The sequence below is a fragment of the Aedes aegypti genome, chromosome 3, assembly GCF_002204515.2.
Source record: "Aedes aegypti strain LVP_AGWG chromosome 3, AaegL5.0 Primary Assembly, whole genome shotgun sequence".
In the NCBI taxonomy this organism is placed as follows: domain Eukaryota; kingdom Metazoa; phylum Arthropoda; class Insecta; order Diptera; family Culicidae; genus Aedes; species Aedes aegypti.
The window spans coordinates 160,999,892-161,026,018 of NC_035109.1; the positions used below are offsets into that span (position 1 = coordinate 160,999,892).

General features: G+C 36.3%; 1 protein-coding gene across 1 annotated transcript in view; it reads right to left on the minus strand.

Annotated features, from left to right (window-relative positions):
- Positions 1–24,871, minus strand: part of LOC5578479 — a 37,295-nt gene extending 12,424 nt beyond the window's left edge. The window contains exons 1-3 of the mRNA XM_001656952.2: positions 24,475–24,871; positions 15,236–15,357; positions 14,666–15,120 (exon numbers count right to left, since the gene is read on the minus strand). Of these exons, the coding sequence (XP_001657002.1) occupies positions 14,666–15,120; positions 15,236–15,275 (495 nt within the window). The 5' untranslated portion in view covers positions 15,276–15,357; positions 24,475–24,871. The remainder of the gene's footprint in view (positions 1–14,665; positions 15,121–15,235; positions 15,358–24,474) is intronic.
- Positions 24,872–26,127: the final 1,256 nt, after the last annotated feature.

Genomic DNA, 26,127 nt, shown 5'->3' on the forward strand with positions numbered 1-26,127 from the left:
TTTTTTAAGTTTGGCTTCGATCTCGTCTTTATGGAAGTATGACCAACATAAATCATACTTCATGGTTTTCGTGTCAATTATAGGGTCAATTTAAGCGTGTAAAAAGCTCAGAATAGAAACGTATCAACAGTGATTGATTTTTGTCGTGGATTTCAGTCATGGACATATTTAAGCGGTGATTGGTTGAAAATCAGTGCATACCGTGCGCGTCAGCTGTAACATCTTTGGAACAACGCCTATGGCTAAATATCGAGGTAAATGAAGAACGATTTGATCTTTATTATGTCAAGAAATATGAATCAACATTTCAAAAAAATCCTTTTTGCTCAACACCGCTTATTCGATTCTAGATCAACTTCTGAGTGTCCTAAAAAAATTGAGCTCATTTGGATGAAAACTGAAACTGCACAATAAAAAATAAAAAAATAAGAGCAATTCAATCAGTTGCTCATATCGTTTACCTATGTGTTCTTGACGGTTAGAGCTACGTTGATACTGTTAGGTACATTTGTCAGCTACAACTTTGCCGAAGACAGTTATCAAATCGGAGACCTCGATGTATTCTTCCCGCATCATCCCACAAGCCCATGACCCCCAGCGCCGTATGCGGCAGATGCAGGAGAAGAAGTGGCGAGAGTGCCGAACGAAAAGCTGGCAGATGTCGTGAAATCATTCGCGAGGCCCGATGATATCCCGAATGTTGCCTTAAAAGCTGCAGTGAATGAGGATCCGGACATGTTCAGAACCACGATGCAACGCTGCATAGATCAATGAATCTTCCTGAATGTATGGAAGCGATAGAAATTGGTGCTACTACCAAAGGCGTGGAAACCACCAGGTGACCCGTCGGCGTATAGACCTATCTCTCTACTGCATACTACGGGCAGGTAGTTGGAGAGGTTGATCTTCTACAGGCTAGTACCGCATACGGAAGGTGAGGACAGCCTGTCCAACAACCAGTTTGGATTCAGAAAAGGTGAATCCATTCTGGACGATATCTAGTCGGTCGTTCAGACAGCTGAGGTGGCAATCGGGCATAAAAGGAGCGGCATCCGTTACTGCAGGTTGACACTCTGGATGTGAAGAATGCGTTCAACAGCGCAAGCTGGTAAGCGATAGCCCACGCACTTTACCGCCTCCAAGTACTGGTGCAGTTGTGTGAGCTTATAGAAAGCTATTTTGATGGTAGGATTCTACCGTATGACACAGAGGAGCGACACAGACACAGAAAAGCTTTCGAGTTGCCGCGGGAATACCTCAAGGTTCAATCATGGGCCCGATGTTAAGGAATGCAATGTACGATTACGTACTGAGGCTGTTCCTTCTGACGGTTGGTAAGATTGTTGATTTCGCCAACGATATCACCCTAGTGGTCTATGGCGACTCGATGGAGGAAGTAGAGTTGTCAGCAGCGCACTCTATTTCCATAGCTGAGGAACGGATGAAGTCTAAGAAACTAGGACTGGCCCGTCACAAGACTGAGGTGGTGGTGGTCAACAACCGCAAGTCGGAGCAACGAGCGCTTATCACGGTTGGTGACTGCACCATAGAGTCCAAGCGGTATGGAGGACCAATCTGGTCAAAAAAGCTTAGAACGGGCAGAAACCCAAAGCGGTTAGGAAGCCCTTACAGGATCATGTGCTTAAGAGTAGCAAGCGCATACCGAACGATTTCTAAAGAGGCCGTGTGCAGATTGTGTGATATTTGCCAGAAAACCATTCGCCAGAAAACTATTCGCCAGAATGACATTCGCCAGAAAGTACCATATGCCAGAAAACCATTTGCCAGAAAGTACCATTCGCCAGAAAACCATTCGCCAGAACGTACCATTCCCCAGAATTTTTTATTTTTTTTTTCAGGTGAATCAAGTTTGCAATTGTAGAGCATTAAAAAAAATGTGTGAGATTATTTTGGTTAATATACTCAACCCGAGTAACGCACATGTTATAATTGTGTATTATCATCTTATATATGACTAGTTTTGGTCATATATCAGTTGATAATACACAATTATAACATGTGTGTTGCTGGGGAAAAAAGTACAGGGTCTCTTGGACATAGCCTACCGTTGACTTAGTGAGCCAGCTTTGAATATCCATATTCTAATTGTTGGACTAGGTACATACAATAAAAAATATCGATTTCTCGAGCATGCAACGATCAACAGCAATATTTGAAGTTTTATGAATATGAATTGAAAAAGCAACACTTAATACTGGAGGACCGTGAAACTAGAAAGAAAAAAAAATATACAGTAGAATAACGATTGCATTCATTAAAAGCTGCTTCACTTTGTATGAAAGATACTGCTTACTGATGTAAAGAATGGATATTTAGCATGACGGATAGTAAAGAAAGTTTTTTTTAAATATATGTTGTCCCTGTAAAATGGTATTATGGTTTGAAAGGCTTCACAAGCGGTTCGCCCTTTTTTCAGCATAAGCTGTTCTTCAAAGTTTTGTTGCTTCTTTTCAATATACGTTGCAACTATCATTCTACAGATGTTATTGCATGAGATTATGCTATTTTATAATTATTAAATTCCATCTCTCTGTTTTTTTCAGTTTCAATTAAATGTTTTATTTTTAGTTTATTAAGTTTTACAGGGAATTCTGGTTTGGAATGTTTCACAAGTGTTGCTCCCTTCTTTTCATCATAAGCTGTTCTTAAAAGTTTTGTTGCTTTTTAAGAGCTAGTTTATTGGATATGTACAAGACTTCCATATACGTTGCATTTATTTGTGCCGTCCGTTCGATGAAGTAATGAATGCCTCCATTCGCAAACCAAAGTTACATTTACTATAACAACTTTCAGGAGCTTTTAGACAAATAAGACAGTTGTAAAATCAAGAAGAACATTCTATACATGGGGAATGAAGAATTCTTATTTGCCAAAAACCATGTCAAGTAGCGGTAAGCAAATACTCTTTTTTAATTTTTTTTTTTTCATGTACTGATATTTAGGTGACCATTTTTAATAAAAACCATTTGGTTTATTTTTACCCGAATGTTGTTCCCACGAATATCATTTCCCCGAACGCCAGATACCCGAATTACAATTTTTCCTGCAATCCATTCTCCAGAAATGACCCAAAATTTGTATGGATCGTGGTATTATGATAGAACCACCCACTTCTACTCCCTCTTGAACGACCACGTGGTTCATGGACGGCCCCAAAATAGATGCAGTTTAAAATGGATAAGAAACAATCTTCAGAGACAGAGTGGTGAACTAGAAAGAACGATAGAGAAAACAAGAAAAAATGCTGAGTTAGGAGAAACTTTAAAGAACCGCTGATCAAAAAAGAAGGGTGCATTTCATATGAACCGTTCATCAGCCTGAAATAATCAATAAATTCTGATAATTATGAGTGCCAAAACATTTTCGAGGAACCTATTTCCTTGAGAAAACGGGGTATTCAGGGAAGTGGTTTTTAGGGAAACGACATTCGGGGTATCGATATTCGGGACAAAGTAGCACAACCCCAATAAACTGTCCATTGAAAAGCAAAAACTATCTGGTAGTTGTACGAGAAATTCTGTACAATACAATATTCTGATAAAGAACAGCTCGCGGTGACAGGAAATGAAATTTTCTTAAAACTAGGTAAAACAGCTTAGAAGATTGTATCAAAACCTCACAGCCAAAAAATCTCGCAAGAGATGTAGAATAACAGTGTTATATTGTCTTCGCTCTGTGCACTAGCAGATATTTTAAAATGAGAAGAACGAGATAGTTACCATACTATTTGTTCAATTTAGTGCTTTTGAACATGTGAAAAGTGGCACAAGTCGAATATTGTGACGGCAATCCTTGGATGATTCTACACTGAAACAAGCGTTGCAGTAATGAAAACCATGAACGTGTTTTTAAAATTACTATTCCAACCACGATTGAGCTATCATGAACGCTTTTTATTTGCGTTTTGTTCCCTCTCAATCCAACCGCGTCGATAGCCGAGCGGCTAGCGTTCGCGCTTGACAATCGCCAGATCCTCGGTTCGATTCTGGTCTGCTGCAAGTTTTTGACCATGATATAGTAATTTTTACTATACAAATGGTGCCATGGTAAAATTGAATGCACAAAATATTCCAAATAAATGCGAATTTAGTCTGCACAAATCAAGTGGCGTTGTGTATTTAATTTAACCCTCTGATATAGTATTTTCAACCGCAACGCTGTTCTCAGTGTATGACATTTCCCGGAAAACCATTTCCCGTTATGCCATTTCCCGGAAATCATTTCCCGGAATGAACCGTTTCCCGGAAACCCATTTCCCGGAATGCCACTTCCCGGGTGCACTAAAAATAAACTTTCGCGGAACCCCAATAGTCGTAGCGATTAACGAGCAGCTGTTCAACAAGACCCCAGCTAATATCGCAGGTTCCAATCCCGCCGGTCGAGGATTTTTAGGAATGAAACATTCTTCTACTTTTGGTGGCATAGAATATATTTGTCAATTGGTGAAGAATATTTTCAGTTAATAACTTTGGGAGTGCTAATATGAACATAGAGTCGAGAAGCAGTTGAAACGTCATGCCAGAAAGAAAAAAAAAAAGCAGGAGAAGATATCAATTGGAACACTATCACAGCATAAAGTTGAAGCTAGTGTTTCATTGAAAAGGTGCGGAAGGAGTTAAAGGAAGCGTCACAAGCCTTATAAAATTGACAAGAAGGGAGTTGGTCCTATATGTTAAAAATGTGCGTGACATTATTTGTGTATATTCCAGGGTTGCAAAAAATCAAGAAATTCACACAACCAAGCAGAGTTAATCGCAGTCAGTGAAGCCTAGAATGTAGTAAAACACCCGTTGCTAAAGGCAACCCAAAACTTCTGTAGGAAAATGTTCTATTTTCCGGAGCATATTTCCCCCATTTACAGTCTTCGATGACACTAATGATTTAGAAAATTCATGAACCCAAAATAGGCTACTTTGTGAGATACACGTTTTCAAACTACTGTAGTGAGAAGTGCCACGTAAGTTTCACGACATTCAAGCTTACTACTATTACCATTCGCAGCCCTGATATAATCCAATTAATCAGTAGAATAACCTTAGTTTGAAAGAAGAGAATTTTTTTGATGAGTCTTCTCGCCAAAAATGTTTCTGTCCATATAATTCGGAAGAACGGCAAACTTCTAAAAGAAGGGTGATTCTTTATGAAAATGGCAATTGCTATAACAGGAATGTATGTTGATGGGTTTATTCATCAGTTTGAACATAATTAATAGTTTAAACAGCATTACTCGAAAGAACAGCCTATGTATGGAAGAAGGGCAATTCTCCAATTAAAATGTAGACAGTGGGACAAATATAATAATAATACCAGAATAACTCAAAAATGCACCGGGCAAAAACTTTCGCACCTGTTGCTCAAAAATGGTGTAGAGGTCTAAAATGTCTTGAGATTATTTAGTCTTGAAGTAAGTCTACAGTTGGAAACCTTTCAAAGGGATATAAGATCTAGCGAATTGGTCTACATGATGTATAAATAGACTTAACTGAGTTTGGAATCAGATTGTTTGAAAAAAAAAATCCTAGCTGTTGAAAATTTCGATCTATTAAAAAACCTCGATATATTTAAAAATAACTAAAAATATGTTGGATAAAATCATTAATATATATTTTTGTTAATAATATTTCTTAATAAAGCTAGAAGCATGTTTTCTGTTGCTAAATTATTAAATTTTTAAATTGTTTTTTTTTTCAACATGAAAAACAAAGATGCAATTAAGCATTGGAACATCAATGAAATATAACATCAACGAAATATTACCGTAAAATCGGGTATAATTGATCAGAAGGGTGAAATTGATTATCGTATCACACGATTATATTTATTCGTAATGGAGCATAATTATCAATGTAAGCTGCAGTAAATGAATATTGTTTGTCGTAACTATTGTCAAATTGTGTGTTCTGAAGTTTTTTGCGTTCAAGAATGTTTATTATTATGAAAATAATGTAAAATTTCAAAATCATGCACGGTGCAGTATTGACAAACACCTATAAACTTCTATTTCTAAGCAAGGATTTGAACATGGTATAAACCTGAAAGATTGTGAGGATGCTTGAGATATATCCCCAAACCAGATTTCATCACCAAAACTTGTACTAATTTGCTCATATGGTTGAAATAATTGAATTTCTGTTAGATATCATTGAATTCCTTAAGAAATTGCATACATTTAGGCGTTTTCCGCGTAATTCTTGAAATTTAACTATTCGTTATTTATATAAATATTGCATTGTTGAGAATTTTACAAGCATATTCGGATTCAGGGAGCTCACATTTATCATATAGAGTAGTTTTGGAAACTAACAATAATAGCATTGACAAGTGATCAATTTCACCCCGAAATGAGATCCCTTGATTTTAAATTTTAGAGATATTTGTTAACACTAATATGACATTTGTTAGAAATTTTCGGTACATGAGTCGATGAGGTTCACCTTCGTACTTGTTTTCCTGCATTTAGTTGTTTGGCATTGTTAACATTATAGAAAACAGACTAGAAAAACCGGGAAAAATGATCAATTTCACCCGAAATTACGGTACCGACTTTGATGATTTTTTTGATACAATTCGAGGCTGGCATGAACGTCGGAAAACTAATCTTTGACAATCTAGAGACTATTCATAAAGTATTCTTAGAAATTTTCCCATTCTTTTCATGGTTCTCATATTACTTTCCTTTAAAAAATGGTATAAAATCGAAAATTACTTATTTTATTTACCATTGAGTAGCTTTCCGGGAAATGGGTTATTCCGGGAAATGATTTTCCGGGAAATGATTTTCCGGGAAATGGGTCATTCCGGGAAATGTCTTTCCGGGAAATGATTTCCGGGAAACGTCTTTCCGGGAAATGGTATAGAACCCCTTGGATTCCAAGATATTTCATGATCAAAATCGACAAGAAAAATAATTCTGGGGAATGGTACTTTCTGGCAAATGGTTTTCTGGTAAATGGTACATTCTGGCGAATGGTTTTCTGGCAGATGTCATTCTGGCGAATGGTTTTCTGGCAAATGATTTCTGGCAAATATCGCACAATCCGTGTGCATCATAGCCGGAATGACGCCCATCGGTATTATCATCAAGGAAGCTGTTCAATGCTTCAACCAAAGAGGTACCAGAGGAGTCCGCGTGTAATGAGGAAATGCTCAGAAGTTGGCAGCAGTAATGGAATAACTCCACTAAAAGTAGATGAAACCATCGACTAATACCAAATATGTCAGATGTCAGGTTCGGGCACTCAGAATCTTCTGCGTGCACCAATTGTGCTGGTGTGGAGGAAACAGCGGATCATGTCGTGTTCAATTGACCCGTTTCATTGTTGTGAGTGATCGCATGTTCGCTACATGCGGAGGGGACACGTCGCCCGACAATATAATAGAGAGTATGTGTGCGGATGCTGACTGCTGGAATGCAGTAACTACGGCTGTCACTCACATTATGTTAGAATTGCAGCGCATATGGTGCGCAGACCAAAAGTTGGCTGCAATATCCGTTACGATAACGGTCGTTTCCGGAATTTGCCTGGTAGAGTATCGAACAATGCTCATTTTTCAGTTAACGATCGCTTGATTAGGAATCATACCCACCAGGAAGATCATAATCATGCTCATTCACAAACAAATTTTAATCCGTCGGGTAGCCGTTCGAATCTTTCAATTTCGAATGTATCTACCCACGGTAAATCCTTTGCCGATATCGTAGCAGGTAATTTGAACTCTTCCCCTGTTCGTTCCATGAGTACCCATTCTACTTGTTTCAAATCAAATGGAAAAAACCCTACCGCCACAGGTAACTCCTACCCCGCTTCTTCGTCTACCGAAAATTCCAATGGGAAATCATCAGATGATATGTCTGCCTCTGATTTTAATTTTCTAACTGAACAATTGAATCTAATGATTGATGCAATGTTCAAAGCCACCACTATGACTGAAGCAGTCCAAGTAGGTGTAAAATTCACAAATAAAATTGTTATTGGATTACGTTTTTCTAATGGATCCAAATAATAATTTAAATATTTTAAATTGGAATGCTCGTTCTCTGAATGGTAAAGAGGACGAGCTGTTTAATTTTCTTACAGCTAATAACGTGCATATAGCAGTTATTACCGAAACTTATTTAAAACCTGGATCCAAATTTAAAAAAGATCCTAACTTTTTTGTTTATCGTAATGATCGACTTGATGGGGCATGTGGGGGAGTTGCAATCATCATTCATAGGCGTATAAAACATCAACTGTTTTCGTCATTTGACACTAAAGTTTTTGAAACTTTAGGTGTTTCTGTTGAAACACAGTTTGGTAAATATACTTTCATAGCTGCCTATTTGCCTTTTCAATGCTCTGGGCAGCAAGTTAATTTGCTTCAAACTGACTTGCGAAAATTAACTCGCAATAAGTCAAAATTTTTTGTCATTGGTGACTTTAATGCCAAACATCGGTCATGGAATAATTCTCAAAGTAATTCCAACGGCAGAATTTTATTTGATGAGTGCTCTTCAGGATATTTCTCAATTCAATACCCTGATAGCCCTACATGTTTTTCCTCTTCTAGAAATCCATCTACGATTGACTTGGTCTTAACCGACTCTAGTCATCTTTGTAGCCAATTAGTTACTCATGCTGATTTTGATTCTGATCATGTCCCTGTTACATTTCAAATATCCCAAGAAGCGATTCTCAATCCTATCAGCTCCACTTTCAATTATTTACGAGCCGACTGGAATATATATAAAACGTATGTTGACTCCAATCTTGATGTTAACATTTCTTTAGAAACTAAAATTGATATTGACAATGCTCTTGAAACTTTAACAAATTCCATTGTTGAAGCCAGAAACATTGCAATTCCAAAATGTGAAGTAAAATTTGAATCCGTGATTATAGACGATGATCTTAAACTCTTGATCCGTCTTAAAAACGTGAGGAGAAGGCAATTTCAACGCACTCGTGATCCTGCTATGAAAATTATATGGCAGGATTTGCAGAAAGAAATCAAGAAACGTTTTGCTGATTTAAGAAACAAAAATTTTGGAAATAAAATTTCTCAATTGGACCCCGGCTCTAAGCCCTTTTGGAAATTATCTAAAATCTTGAAAAAACCTCAGAAGCCTATACCGGCATTGAAAGAGGAAAACAAATTATTACTAACTAATTGCGAAAAAGCTCAAAAACTTGCTATGCAGTTTGAAAGTGCGCACAATTTTAATTTAGGACTTACTAGTCCAATTGAAAATGAAGTTACTCAGGAGTTCGAAAATATTCTCAATCAAGAGAACGTTTTCGAAAATGCCTGGGAGACTGATTTGGAAGAAGTGAGAACTATTATTAGAAAATTCAAAAATATGAAAGCTCCTGGCGATGATGGAATTTTCTACATCCTCATCAAGAAACTTCCAGAAAGTAGCTTATCATTTTTAGTTGATATATTTAACAAATGTTTTCAATTAGCATATTTTCCTGACAAATGGAAAAATGCTAAGGTTGTTCCAATTTTAAAACCAGACAAAAATCCTGCAGAAGCTTCTAGCTATCGTCCAATCAGTTTGCTTTCCTCCATCAGTAAACTTTTTGAAAAGGTTATTTTGAACAGAATGATGGCCCACATCAACGAGAATTCAATTTTTGCCAATGAACAGTTCGGATTCCGCCATGGACATTCGACCACTCATCAACTTTTACGTGTAACAAATTTGATCCGTTCCAACAAATCTGAAGGCTACTCTACTGGTCTTGCTCTTCTAGATATAGAAAAAGCATTCGACAGTGTTTGGCATGAAGGTTTGATTGTAAAATTGAAAAATTTTAATTTTCCAACATACATTGTTAGAATAATTCAAAGTTATCTGTCAAATCGTACACTTCAGGTTAATTATCAGAACTCCAGATCTGAAAGACTTCCTGTAAGAGCTGGTGTTCCTCAAGGCAGCATTTTGGGACCAATATTATACAATATTTTCACATCTGACTTACCTGAGTTACCTCAGGGATGTCAAAAATCTTAGTTTGCGGATGACACAGGCCTCTCCGCCAAAGGACGAAGCCTGCGTGTCATCTGTAGTCGATTGCAAAAAAGTTTGGATATTTTTTCTTCATACTTGCAAAAATGGAAGATTTCTCCTAATGCTTCCAAAACTCAACTAATAATATTCCCACATAAACCAAAAGCTCTTTATTTGAAACCTTCAAGTAGACATGTTGTCACGATGAGAGGGATTCCAATAAATTGGTCAGATGAAGTTAAGTATCTAGGACTCATGCTAGATAAGAATTTAACTTTCAAAAATCACATTGAGGGCATTCAAGCCAAATGTAACAAATATGTAAAATGTCTCTATCCCCTTATTAATAGAAAATCAAAACTTTGTCTTAAGAACAAGCTTTTGATATTCAAACAAATTTTCAGGCCAGCCATGTTGTATGCTGTACCAATATGGACTAGCTGTTGTAATACCAGGAAGAAAGCTCTGCAGAGAATTCAAAATAAAATTTTGAAAATGATTCTGAGGCTTCCTCCCTGGTATAGTACCAATGAGTTACATAGGATATCCAATGTTGAAACATTGGAACAAATGTCAAATAAAATAATCAATAATTTCAGGCAAAAATCGTTACAATCTTCTATTGCCACGATTAATGCGTTATATGTTTAGGTTAAGTTAGGTTAAGTATATTAAAAACTTTTTTTTTCTCTTATAAGCAGGTGAAATCAACTCACCTGTAAAAAATCTGAACTGCTACGGCAAATGAAATGTAATATGTTGTTAACAAAATGTTAATAAAATCTTAGATTTGTTTTACCAAATTAGGATGATAGTGTTGTCAAATAACACAAAACACCTAGATATAAGAAATAATGAATGTAATGTTTGGAATGATACTAATAAAGAAATTAAAAAAAAAAAAAAAAAAAAAAAAAAAAAAAAAAAAAAAAAAAAAAAAAAAAAAAAAAAAAAAAGTTGGCTGCAGATGATTAGCCCTGCCGAGGCTGGTCCCTTGTAACATTGTTTAAGTCGGCCAGGAGAAGCAGGGGTGCCAGTCCCCTTTCTTAAGAAATTCCAAAAAATATTTCACTAATTTTCATCAGATATGTAGCAAAATTGTTGAAGATACCCTTTAATATTCCTTAAAGAATTTTAGAATAATCAAATTAATCAAGGGAAATCAAAAGATGGCTCCAGAATTTTTCTGAAAATCGCTTGAAAATTAGTTAAGCATTTGTGTGAGATTTAGTCATAACGTGGAGCACAACCATTCCTTCTATGTCTACTTTTTTCCAAATTGATTCCGAATTTTTTCTATTTTTCCTGGAAATTATACTTTAAATTCCCGGATTGTCTACAAAAAGTGTCTTTTAAATGCCTCTTGCCTTGAAGATTCAAACATCAGAGTAAATTTGTTGGAAACTCCTGGGAATACTTTTGATCTCGGAATAAGCATAGCGTTAAAGGAATCAATTGAGTAATGTTTAACAAAATGACTGTGAAGAACGGGGATTTATTAAAATACTTGCAAGGATTTCCCTTGAAACATTTCTTTAGAAATAGTTCTGATGCAGTTCCTACAGGCTTTCTGGTAGAATTCTGGGGAATCCAGAAGTCAAAAAAGGAATCTGCTAGATTACAAGAATAGTTTCTAAAGAAAATTCTGATGGAGCTTCTTGAGAAGTTTAGTTTATTTATAAGAGAGGTGTTAATTGTCCTGTAATAATTCACCTCCAGAGAAAAGATAATCAATTGTCACTTATCTTTTGTTGTTCTGTTTTTCATCATTTTTCAAGACGTTAGGTACAAATAACTTCAGTTTAAATTGTTCTTCTTGATTCTTCCGAAATTATCTATTTTTTTAGATTTTCTTCCAAAAGTTTTTTTCATTACAAACACATAGGGAAAGTGTACCAGTTATGGACATAGTGGTTCCCTATTTGGCCATATGTGAAATTTCGATGACTTTTACATTTTTAATCTTTTTGAATGTTTTAACATCAAGATATAGGATATATCTTACTGCTAAAACACACAAAACTTTTCAAAATGTGGAAAAATTTAACTTATCACGTATGGCGAAATAGGGAACCACTATGGCCATAACTGGTACACCTACCCTAGGTACATTAATCTAAAAATATGATATGAATTGGATATGGATATCACACCAGAGTATTTTTTAAGAAATCTCTAAAATATATATTGAGGTATTCCAAGAGTAATTGTTGAAGCAAAAATTGAGGTTTCTAGATGTTATTTAATAATTTAAGAATCTCGGAAAAACCATTCCGAAAAACTTATGGAGTGATTTCTAGAATCTAAAACAGTACCTATGGAATTTTTGGAGACATTTTTGAGAAGTTAAAGCATAAATTGAAAAATCAATTACGTCAGAGTTCTGGACAACAGCAACTGTGAAAGAATTATGTAAATCCGTTAATCCGTTCTCAAGACAACACGTGACGTACGTACACCATTCCATTTTGATTTATATAGATTTTCTTAGGAAGGGTTGGAATTTTTGAGGGAATCGTAAAATATTTTTTTCGAAAGAGTTTTGAAGGGATGCTTAAAAATCATTTTTATTTTAAGAAAAATCTAAAGACATGCTTAGAGAAATCTCTGTTAATAAATGTAGGTAGAATTTCGGAGAACTTCTCTGAGAAACCACTTTGATTATTGAAAATCTTGGGAAATATTAAAAGAAATCTTTAGAGTAGCACATAAAAGAATCATGTTTTTTGCAGGGAGTTCTGGATAACTTTTGCTATGAATTTTTCAAGCAAACCTACAACAATTTCCGAGAGTTTTTCTGAAATATTTGTTGAAGGAACCTGTAGCAAAACTTTTGGAAGAGCTTCAAAGGCAAAGTTGGAAATACTGTGGGTGAATTCTCTGAAATTTTTTTGAAAAGAGTCCTTGATTGATGATCTTGAAAACAATTTTGGTGAGGCTTCTAGAATTTTTTGTACTTTTTCTTGAAGAAATCCTCAATAAAATTCCCTTAAAGAAAATTCAAAACAAAACTGTAATGAGCAACTGGATGATAGTTAAAACTAACAATTGGAACTTATATGTAATAACTACGAGAGGTATTATTTAGTCGTGTGGTTAGAGTCCGTGGCTACAAAGCAAAGTCATGCTGAACGTGTCTCGGTTCAATACCAGGTCAGTCCAGGATCTTTTCGTAATGGAAATTTCCTTGACTTCCCTGGGCATAGAGTATCATCGTACCTGCCCCACGATATACGAAAGCGAAAATGGCAGCTTTGGCAAATAAAGCTCTCAGTTAATAACTGTGGAAGTGCTCATAAAAAACACTCTGTCGAGGGTCTTCCAGGAGAAATATTTTAACAATTTCTAAAGCATTTTCTGGCGATTTATTCAAGAGTTTTTTCACGCAATTTGATAAAGAGTCTTCAAGAAAATTTCTGGCAAGCTCAGAAAGCGAAACTTCAGAAAAAAATCTGTTGAATCTAATCCAGAGAACGATGTTCCGTAGGAACCCCAGGAGTTCTTGGAGGAAGCGCTGAAAAAGTACGGAATGTTTAGAAGTACATGGTTGAATATTTGAAAAGTTCGTAAAAGAATCCCCAAGGGGATATTCCCCTTGAGTTCTTTGGATGAGCTCTTTCTCTTGATTTTTTTACTGGATTATATTTAGAATGGATATTTTCCGTGGTGAAAATTTAAATTTACATATATCACTGGTGTGTGGCGATATGAGACGAAATTACAAACAAATGAAATCATGCACATATCTATGCCAATTACGGAACTTATAAAAAGCGTGATTATTGCGACCGACATTATTTCTGAAAAACAAAAATTGGCTAGGCCCACGCCAGAAAAAAAAACCCAGCTACACCAGTGGTTTGAACATATAATTGTCCCTGAGGACTGTGTTTGCTGGTTATAAAATATATTGAAAATATGAATGTAAGAAAATATGAAACAAAATATTTTTTTGTCATAATCATACATGTTTTCCCAGTTTCATGTGTGTGTATGCATTAAAACTGATACGATCTTAAGTTAGTGTTACTCAATACTAATTTATCATACGATCAATAACGATCAACATTTGTTTTGCCCTGGTATGAGGTAGGTACCATAATGCAGAATATGAATTTTTCATAATTGGAGTGCCCTAAAAAGACAAGTTCTACTAGTATGAGAACATCCTAATATTTTCATGAACCTAACTTACCTAATTACTTTAAAGCCAGGTCTCCTTAGTATTGGTGCACCAAAAAACTAAGAACATGATAGTTGTTGAATAATCTTAAAGTTAAAGCTAAATAAAACTGCATTATCCTAACTTATAACATTCCCCTGATGTTTAATTTTGTACCATTGAAATATTGAAAATCTACTGATGATAATGGAGGATACACCCTCGAATCAAAACCAGGTCATGAACAATTCACATTCCCTTAATACTTATCCGAAAAGCTTCAAACTTAACTAATGTCTATAATTAGCGATAGCTCAAATTGACCGATAACTAAATCAATGGGAGCCACGCAATGCTCGTGTATCTATGCATCGCATGTTATGTCATCTCGCTTTGTCCTCCCCATTAATCCAATACTTCAGAAGTCAAACGATAAGCCAAACACGGCCACGCGCAATTTAAGCTCAAGCTGGTTATATGCTCACCTGTGCGTTGTTCAGAGCGGCTGTCAGCACTTGAACATGGTTCAGTGCCTGTTGGGCAGCATGTTGAGCTGCTTTCGCGGATCGTTTGGCTTGTTGCAATTGCTGAATCTCGGCATCGAGTGCCTGATGCGCCTCCAGACTCTGCTGTTCCAGACCTTGCAGTAAAACCTGTTTTCCGTGAAGAGCAGCTTGTGCCGTGGCCGCAGCTTGAGCCGCTGCCTGGGCCAGGGTATTCTGAGCTACATATGCAGCCTGCTTGGCTGCTGCGTGCTGGTTGGCCACGGCAGATGTCGCTTGATCGGCCGATCCTTGCGCAATCGAACGAAGACCACTTCCGGCACTGTATCCCGACTTGGGCGAATATGAACCTCCATAGCCAGCACTTGCCGCCGCCGAGTCATAGTCATACTCGAAATCCTTTCGTTTTTCAGCTTTGGTCCGCGCCTCAATGGTACCTGGTTAAATAACAATCGCAAAAGAGATTTAGTTATTTTCTTTCACAGCATCAATTTTCACAAAACAACGTAACTAGCAGCTAAGGAAAAAATACAGGAAAGCAGCGATACTCACTAATGCAAATCAGCATAACCGCTGCAACCGCTACTTTCATTTTCAAGCCTTGCTTTTTTCCGTCCCAAGTGGTGCCCAGCGATGTAAGATTATTGGTCGATACTTGAAAATCTGCCTCTTAGCTGCAACGAAGTGAGATAAAAAAAACAGTAAATATACACTGCCTCATCATCTGCTGACCTTTTTCCATCTAAGTCGGTTAAAACATACAGCACACAGGTGTGAAAATGAGGAAAGTGGACTCAAATTACGAAATATTTACTGCTCGAAAAAAAGACGAGATGATGGCCATGACATCATAGCTGATATTATTTTCCATTCACATTTATCGGTCATTTTATTTGCATTTAGTTTAAACCAATCACCACGCTTGTTGATTGATAAAACATTAAAATCGTTCCACAATGATGTAACGGCGATACAATACGAAACAAAAAAACAATGTTTAACAAAAGCCTATTTCGGCAAAATCTGATTGTGTCATACAACTATAATCCGACCAAACCAATTGAATAATTTATTGTCAATTTTATTGCTTTTGGGAAAAGTAATAAACGTTGTGCAAGCAGAAATAAAAGAGACTTGATTTTCGTCATAACAAAGAGGCAAAGTGCCCTAGATTAGAGTAGTGAATTAATAGTTTGCGTGATATATGTCGCTAGTTATTGGCATGGATATTCTATTTTCTGCTAATATACCAAATCATAAAATATTTAAATACTAATAGGTCATTAAAATGACGAGTCTTCTCTTCTTCTTGGTTTGACATCCACACTGGGACAGAGACTGCTTCTCAGCTTAGAGTTCTTATGAGCACTTCCACAGTTATTATTAACTGAGAGCTTTCTTTGCCAAAGTCATTATCGTGTGGCAGTTACGATGATACTCTATGCCCAGGGAAGTCAAAAAAATTTCCATTACAAAATCCTGGACCGACGGGGTATCGAACCCAGACACCTTTAGCATGACTTTGTTTTGTAGCTGTGGACTCTAACCACTCGGCTAAGCAAGGCCCCATCAAGTACGTTACGCTATTAGGGGATAGTATGGGTTCAGTGAAATATGACGATTCATACAAAATGTTGTAAGGTTCCATATAATAATTTTGACTTAGTGGGATGCCCGAGCAAAGTCAGATATATGGATGATATCAAATAGATAACAACTTTCATTATCGCTGTTATCATTTTGATATTTTGTTATCAATGAAAAGCGAATGATAACAAAATTTGTTATCATTGTATCCGTGACAGACATGTTTGGTAACAGGTAGATAATAAAATATGTTATCACACACCTTTCCTATAGAATTTTTATATAGCGTGAATTAATGAACAAAGTAGACTTTTCAACATACAAAACTTGCTCAAATTCTGGAATGTAAATTGAACTCATCTCTCAAAAATTTAACACCAGAATTAAAAAAATAAATGTTGACACACATTTGGTTATCAATTTGAACTCAGTGAGTTCCAATCCTGCCGATTGAGGATCAAGATGACAAATATTTACGACTTCCTAGAGAATCTTCGTGCTTTCCATACAGGCATTACAATATCATCTGATCACTTTGATCATCTTCGGATGGTAAAAGATATTATCAGTAATCCAAGTGCTCTTTAAAATATGATTCCATCTCTCTAGATATCAGATGATTATCTTGAAGAACAAGGTGACATATCGGTATATTTCTGTTTTTAAATTTGATTACACTGCTATGCTGCCATGGCTTTTGTACAGATATTTTACTCAGTTCAGATGTCTGATATTACATGATGATCCTACATGATGAGCATTTTCTTTCGCTTTCAATGCTACATGCTGAATAAGTTAGATCCGTTGATGAACCGCTGAGTTTGAAATGTAAAATTATGAAAAATAGTACCGAAACTGATTGAACTTTGATTGAATTCTGATTTCAAATAATTTCAATGAGCCCTTGCATCAATTCAGAATTATTCTACCAACAAGATGTGGTTGAAACAAAATAGTATTACAGAAAAAATCCTCTGGTGAAATAAAATTCGTTTGCATATTAAGATTGAGATAGCCGACAAACAAGAATTTATGTTTAAACTTCCAGTCGCAACCTCCAGTAAAAGAAATTATAACAGAACAATTAATAACTCTGAAACTTATGCCAAGTGAAATTAAAGATGCTCCCGCCACCATGGAGTGCTTGCTAGATGAATATTGCTTGGATCAGAAGATTCATGAGGAATTCCTAATTTCCTCTTCAACAAGAAATGCGTGCAGTTTCTTGGGAAAACATCTGTTTTTTTTTTTCACAAAATTTTATTTAAGCTTTTATAAATTTTGGCGTAATTTATAGAAAATTTTTATCTGCTAAGCTGCCGTGAATTGCAAGTCAGTCCCATCTGCATTTTTGTCAAAATTGAGTTTAGTTCAGTTTTCTACATATCTTCCAAAGCCCTTTCAGCTGCACTAATGATACAATATAATTTGTTCGGAAAAATTAAGAAAAAAACAACAAGTCAAATTGTCCCATAATGAAAAGTAACCGCATATCAGTCACACTACTGGATTCCGCACCGTGTAACACAAAAATGAACCGTGTTCTGAACATTTTTATTTTTTTTTCTCTGATAGATATCATAGTGAAATACAAATTGTGAAAGTTGCATTAAGATTGGAACATGTTTAAATCTTCTGGAATTTTTTGAATATTCGTATGGAAAACGAATTTTTGATCTTCGTAGCCGATTTTCTCAATGCCTACTTTTTACAGATGGGACTGACTTGCGATTCACGGCAGTAAGGTGCTAGTAAGAGAGGCAAAATAATGAGAGAATTATTTTATTATGAATCACGAAGGAAACATATGAAGGATTTTATTTTTTGCAATCTCTCATTGTAATAGGCTGTTTTTCTTCACGCCAATCTGTCATAAAACGGTCTACTTTACTTTGCACTGAATTATGCAGTGTGGTAATAGTCATTACGTACCTGAAATCATTTGCGTAATGAATATTACGCAACGTTTTTCCATTACCCAACTGTGTTGAGTTACGTAATGAATCATTACACAACAATTCAAAAAATATACAAAGTAATGCTAAATGCATCCTAATATGATTTCTGATAACCTCAAGTGGGTCTACTACGAAATTACAAAAAATGCTGTACGCAACTCGTTGCAGAAGCCTCGTTCGATAAATGTGCGAGTCGTGCTGTAAAAATCGTCATTCTACAAGTTGTTGCGTAAACTACTGTTTAACGATCCAAACTCATCCTATTATATTTTCATCATTATTTAAGAAGGATTTCTGATCAAGTGCTCCATTCCCTGATCCTAATGCTTGAGAGTTGCATTTGTGGTCTTCGAGTTTTGCAAAAGAAAATACAAATACATCATGTCTTCTTATTCTTGGCATTACGTCCCCACTGGGACAGAGCCTGCTTCACACCTTCAGCAAGGCTTTGCTTTGTAGCCACGGACTCTAACCACTAAGAAAGTCCTCTGTTTACATTACATATCTTGCTAAATTCCATGATAGGTCACGCTTATATTAAAGCCTGTCCACGTTAAATTTCGGACACCCAAATAATGGCAGCAAAAAAAAGTTACTCATAATTCAACAAAAACAATTGTTTATTTCAGAATAAAAGAGTTATATCTACAAAATAAACAGTTGACAAGGATGTTAATCCTTCTTTCTGTAAAATTCTCGAACTTTCTGTGGTACACCCGCCATCCGTGTCCGAAATTTATCGTGGACAGGCTTTATGTGCATTATACGAAACACAGGAGTATACATTTTTTGTTTAGATCTTGATAAAATCTGTATATCCAAGGATTCCACAAAAAAAATCTAACGGATATAGTATCTCCATCTTTTTGTTTTCGAGGATTATCCTATCAATTCTTCAAAGCATTTCTACTGGGGTCCAACAGCTGTAGCGGTCAATACGCAGCTATTTAGCAAAATCATGCTGGGGCTCAGCGTCGTGAGTTCTAATCCTACCGGACGAGGATCAAGATTGCAAATTCTCGCAGGGGATAGACCAGCTTCAATAAACAAATGCAAAAATAACCACTCGGAAGAAAAATCTCTTGGTCAATAATAGTCAATGTGGAATTACTCATAAGAACAGACAGCTGAAATATTCTCGTTGTTCAAATTGCAATTTATTTCAATCACTAGAATTCAATATACATAACCTCGAGCATATGCATAATATATGCTTACTAACATTAATCACATGACTTTTGTGCTACAAGTGATTTATGTAGGAATCCTTGCATGAGTTTGCGTCAGGACTACACAAGAAATTCATCAAAAAGCTTCCAGGAAATTCTTTGGAGCAAACTTCAATTTTTCCTATGTAAAATATTTGTAAAGCATGGCTTCTGAAATAGGCTTTCCAATCCTTGGAAAAATTTTCTGAGATACCCGTTTCTCAGGAAATTGTTTTCTGTTTCCCGGGATTCCCATATTTCTTGAGAGGATCTATTTCATTGAAAAATTGATCATATATATTCAAACAAAAACTATCGTACAATTTGCTTTTCATGTCTTACCAACTAATGTCCTCACTAGATCACTAGTCATATTTCAATGTTTATTTGTTGTTTTTCGTAATCAAGTACCGTTTTGTCTAAAATTCCAAACGTGACCCATAATCCGCACACTCGGCATATTATAGCGATTTTTCAAGATTCAAACTACTCAAATTTCTTCACAGGATCATCCCATCCCAAATTTGCTGGAATCTTGATCTTTGAACAGACATGAATCTCTCCCCACATGGAGACTAAAAGGTTACAAAATAGTTTCTTACCAAAAAGTTCTAATTTGGTGATGATTGTTCTAGAGTTTGTACACTTTTGTGTTTTTGATAAACTTCGATATAAATCAAAATAGAATGGTGTTTGTATATAACAAAATGACTTAAAACGGGCTAATAGACTTACATGATTATTTCATGTTTGCATTGGTCAATTGCCGATCGTTTTGATAAAAACGGAACATACATGTGAACGAGAATCTCAAGGGGAAATACAGGAAACATTCCTGTGTTTTCTCGTAATAATATCTAAAGAAACTTCCTTCAAATGTCTGGAGAAATACATGGAGTTTCTTCTTAAGATGGCCACCAAACGAATTGTCATCTTTTCTATTTTAAAATGGTACAAACCTTCTACAAAACCAGTAACTTAGGAAAAAAAACAATTTAGCGCTATCACTGCAGTATTAACAAAAGATAAAAGGGAATGTAAAAGTGTTACGTTTCACTCCCAAATTTTGTTTAAAACATACAGAACCTGATGCCTGTAGGAAAACATGACCCTTGAACGTCAAGCTAAACCAAACTATACATTTACTTTAGAATGCTAATCTCGGCTTGTTTAAACCTAGATTTACACAGCCGTGTAGTCGACAAACTAATTGCATGAGATCTTAGCCAATAAGCCAATAGCTTCATTACTAAGCAACCTGACAATTTGCTTGCTGAATTTTGGTTAAAATTGAAGAACAGAGAATATCACAGAAGCTCGTGAAAAAGATCTAAGTTTGATCCGTTTCAATTTTTACAGCTGTGCTCTACAGACAGTTACAATTTTAATAGCTGTGCTCTACAGACGTTTTCTATAGCTTAGCTGTATGTCTCGGCAAAATAAAAAATTAACGGCCCGTTACGCCCGTTGAGCTTGTGAAGAATCTATTAATTTTAAAAGATTTTTGCGACATGTAGTTGCAGTTTGTCATTGAAAACATTTGAACATGATTAACGGTAATAGAATGCCTCATATTATATGAGTCATATATAAAATTCATGCTTTAAATAATTCGCATAAAAAAAGCGTAAATCAAAGTTTTATGGATCTTGTCACCCAAAACTGAGCTGATAACGAGGTTTCAAATACCTAAACAAACCAGCTTTGGGCCAAATTTTAATGTTATCTTCTTCTTGGCATTTACGTCCCACACTGGGACAGAGCCGGCTACTCAGCGTAGTGTTCTTATGAGCACTTCCACAGTTATTAACTGAGAGCTCTCTTTGCCAAAGTTGCCATTTTTGCATTCGTATACCGTAGCCCTGGGAGTCAAGGAAATTTTCATAACGAAAAGATCCTGGACCGACCGGGAATCGAACCCAGACACCTTCAGCATGGCTTTGCTTTGTAGCCGCGGACTCTAACCACTCGGCTAAGGAAGGCCCCCAATTTTAATGGTATAGATTGCATTATAAGCCAATTCTGTATTATTATAATTCAAACAATATTTTTAAAGCATAACTAACTGTCCCTTTGGCTGCCCGGTATGTTTTGTAAGGCCCCAGAACTTGAACGTCAATTACTGAGTAACACACTCTAGATGATCAAGGATCAAGGTAATATCATTTGGACGCATGCAGGTCGTTAGGCCGAATGCTGGTAGGCCTAATATCGTTAGGCCGAATGCCGTTAGGCCTAATATCGTTAGGGCGAGTGCCATTAGGCCTAAGAGTTGTTATGGGTTCTGTTCAATTTTTAGTTTTTCTATCGAAAAAACGTAAATTTTCATGTTGTCTAGTTAGTTATTTTATTGGTCTACCATAACTCTAAAAAACATAAGAGCTAAGCTTTTATTTTAGTCCGTCGCAAACAATGCCTGTGAAATTAGGACTTACTAGTTGCCATAATTCTACAATTTTCGTCATTTTTTTTAATTTTGTATCACACTTATTCTTACGTCATTGATTTTCATTAATTTTAAACTACCCATAATCGAAAATTAAAAATCCAAAAGTATGTTTTGTATGTTGTACCAATGAGTTGTATGTAAAATATATTGAATCGTAATAACATAGGTTCACTAAACGAAGCAGAAAATTGTGGAACAAAAACTTATTTGGTAACATGATGGAACTAGCTCTGTGATGCCTTATAGCGATTGAGCCTATGAAAAATCAGTTGTGAAATATTTTTGCGAAATATAATTACAATGTGTCATTGAAAACATTTGATCAAGATGTAGGAAAGCTCATATTTCTATTGAAAATTCATGCCTTAAAAGGTTACGGATAACTCAAAATGTTGTTGATTTTCTCATTCCAAAATTTTCCCAGAACTTGCAAAAAACTACGAACCAAGTTTTTTTGTCAATGAAGACCCGTTTCAGTATTTTTGATTCCCTATAAATTTAAGCACTTATACCATCCAAAGAGTGTAATACGGGTCTTACGATTATTTTTGCCAAGACTGGAAACTTAGCCAAAGAAAACGAATGATGAGTACAAATTTGATGGAGATTGTTTTTCTGATAATAACGTTATGGAGAGTACCGTGCTACTCTATCATAGCCCAAATTTAAGGCTTTATCAACATTTAAATGATGGATCACCATTCGCAGCAACTGTCCTTTTTAAGCATTTGCCTGTCAATCATAGATGTTTACAGGTCATAAAACTGACACCTCTTTGTACAGTGAGAGGCAAAATAAAGTGCCCACCTTACCAGTTTTCGAATTTCTCTCATTGATTTGGTTCAAATTAAAGTTAACACACCTAAATCATTTGTGATATTTTATTTTTGATGTTCTTTTAAAGTTGCACTTACGAAATTTTGATTAAAAAAAGAATTTTACTTAAAGAAAAAGAAAATCAATTTGTATTGAAAAAAAAGTAGTGACAAAAATAAGTGCCCACTTCCTTCTTGGCCCCAGAAAAGATGATTTAAGAAAAATAAAAAGCAATTTAATAGTTAATGTGTCCTCCTTTGGCCTTAAGGACTTGCTGGAGGCTCTTCGGCATGCTTTTCACCAGGTTTTGTAGGTGTTGTGGATCTAGTTCTTAACAGGCGCGCTCCAAGGCTTCAAAATAATTATTTTTGTTGGTAACACCAGTTTTTTCAACCCTGGCATCGAGAATCGCCCACAAATTCTCGATGGGGTTGAGGTCTGGGCTTTGTGGAGGCCATTCCAGCGGTTTAATCCGACAAGACCGGAAGAAAGACTTGGTCTTCTTTCCAGTATGCTTCGGGTCGTTGTTCTAGAGAAATATGAATTTCTCTTCAAGGCCCGTCTGGATCAGCGAAACCTCCAGATTTTCCAGCAAGATGTTAATGTAGGAATCTGCCGTCATTATTCCGTCGATTTTCACGACGCTTCCTACTCCACTCCATGAAAAACACCCCCAGACCATCACATTTCATCACATCACACTTCCATGCGTCACCGTTCCTTGGATGTGGCGCTCCTGAAGCTCGAGCTGTCTAACCGAGAGCGGCGGGCTCGTGTGTGATGCAGAGCACCACATCCAAGGAACGGTGAAGCATGGAGGAGGAAATGTGATGGTCTGGGGGTGTTTTTCATGGAGTGGAGTAGAAAACCTCGTGAAAATCGACGGAATAATGATGGCAGATTCCTACATTAACATCTTGCTGGAAAATCTGGAGGTTTCGCTGATCCAGACGGGCCTTGAAGAGAAATTCATATTTCTCTAGAACAACGACCCGAAGCATACTGGAAAGAAGACCAAGTCTTTTTTCCGGTCTTGTCGGATTAAACCGCTGGAATGGCCTCCACAAAGCCCAGACCTCAACCCCATCGAGAATTTGTGGGCGATTCTCGATGCCAGGGTTGAAAAAACTGGTGTTACCAACAAAAATAATTATTTTGAAGCCTTGGAGCGCGCCTGGGAAGAACTAGATCCACAACACCTACAAAACCTGGTGAAAAGCATGCCGAAGAGCCTCCAGCAAGTCCTTAAGGCCAAAGGAGGACACATTAACTATTAAATTGCTTTTTATTTTTCTTAAATCATCTTTTCTGGGGCCAAGAAGGAAGTGGGCACTTATTTTTGTCACTACTTTTTTTTCAATACAAATTGATTTTCTTTTTCTTTAAGTAAAATTCTTTTTTTTATCAAAATTTCGTAAGTGCAACTTTAAAAGAACATCAAAAATAAAATATCACAAAAGATTTAGGTGTGTTAACTTTAATTTGAACCAAATCAATGAGAGAAATTCGAAAACTGGTAAGGTGGGCACTTTATTTTGCCTCTCACTGTATACTCAGTCACTTCTCCTCACTATCAGTCCATCGTCTTTCATCGCATATGGTCACAATGTAAGCATCGTTTCATTACATAATAACAGTCCTTTAAAAGTTCATTGTTTATGGAAAATAATGGTTCACCACTATGCATAATTTCACATTTGTCCTCCTTCCTCAATTCAAACTGCTGCACTTCTGGATCTCATACGCCAAAGCTAACACTTCCGGAAAACCTACCAAACCGCAAATTTGCACTTGCAACGTTCACCACTAATCGAAACTGCCTCTGGAGCACCGAAAGACTACTGGAACGTCGTTGACTGCTAACTGCTTGTAAAAAATCGTGAAAGCTCCGAGCTGAAGATCACGATTGATCGGCTTGCTTGTGAGTCTCGTCCAACTAGATTTTCTGCTTTTTCACTCGGTACGCGGAAATGGTGTGAGCTTTTTTTTTCTTCAGCCGCACGATATGCTTCCTTTCTTCTTGAAGAGTTGACCGGGAAAAGAGTCACACTGCACAGCAATAGCAAACTACTCACTCCGACGGTTGGATAGTCGAACGCGCGCGTTTTTTTGATTCGCGAGAGAAATTCGTAAAATGGATTGACCGAATGGCTTCACAGTGGCAAATGATGGCCCCTCTAATCAACGCGATCGCTTTTATAGATGTTTGGTTAAATTCACTGCGCTTGGAGTTTTCGACGGCGTAGAGATGGGACTTTTACGATGAGGTACCTCAAATCATAGGTTTATTTCGGGAGTTCACAGATGGACGTAGGGTGGTGTAAAGTGTATGCTGTGTTTGACTTCTGTAAATGGTAACTGACATAAGGGATAGTGGGGCATGATATAGAAGCTTTGAGCGTACATAAGGCCTCACATTTACGATTGCGATATTGTTGCATTTGACTATTAAATCAAATTCTTCGTCATTGTCTATCTAGTCATTCTTGGAATTTTTGAAGAAAGCTCGAGAAATACTTCCATGCAATTATTTTTGAATCATTTATCCAGAAATGATAAAAGAACCATTTACACGGATTGGACCAAGAATTCCACTATTAGTTCATGCAGTGCTTTACGGATCCCCAAAAAAATTCCTCCGAAGATTTTTAAAAATATTTTATATTGAATTCCCTTTGAAATTACTTCCTAGAGTACACCACAATGCTAAGGGATTATTTTTGAGTTTTATTCAGAAATATTGCTGTTTGCATTTGGGATGCAAATCAAGACTAAACGCCCTCCAAATGCGGTAACACAAAACAATCAAAGGACACCTTACCGCGTTTGGTGTTCCCGCATTTGATATTTGCATTTCAAATGCACACAGCAATATCTCCAGAAAGTTTGCAAGGATTACTCTGATTACTATAACTAGTGATACTGGGTAGACTTAATCCCCGGGGAACTTGATCTCACCTCATTTACTCGGAATCTTAAACAGTTTTATTCTAAGAAATTTTGTGCAATACATCATCTAAAGACCAAATTCGCGTCAAATTTTTTTCCGAGTTGGTAGCACACTTCGAGATTTTAATGAAACTCTCTGGATGTGTACACCTTGACAAAATAAGCTACTTTGCATACTTAGTTTTTCCATAATTTATCTCGACTATCATTTAAAGAGGGCAGAACTTTTAATCGAAAAATGGCAACTTATACAAACAAGTGTTGGATAACCGTCTAAATTGTAGATTAAAATAATTGAACAATGTCATTTGTCGCATACACCGAAATAGTTATTTATGCAACAAGTTACAAAATGATGATTTTTTCAGCACGAGTAGTACATTTATCCAACGAGGTTTGCCGAGTTGCATACAACATTTTTTTGCAATTTCTCATCGTAATAGGCTGTTTTTCATTACGCCAATATGTCATGAAACG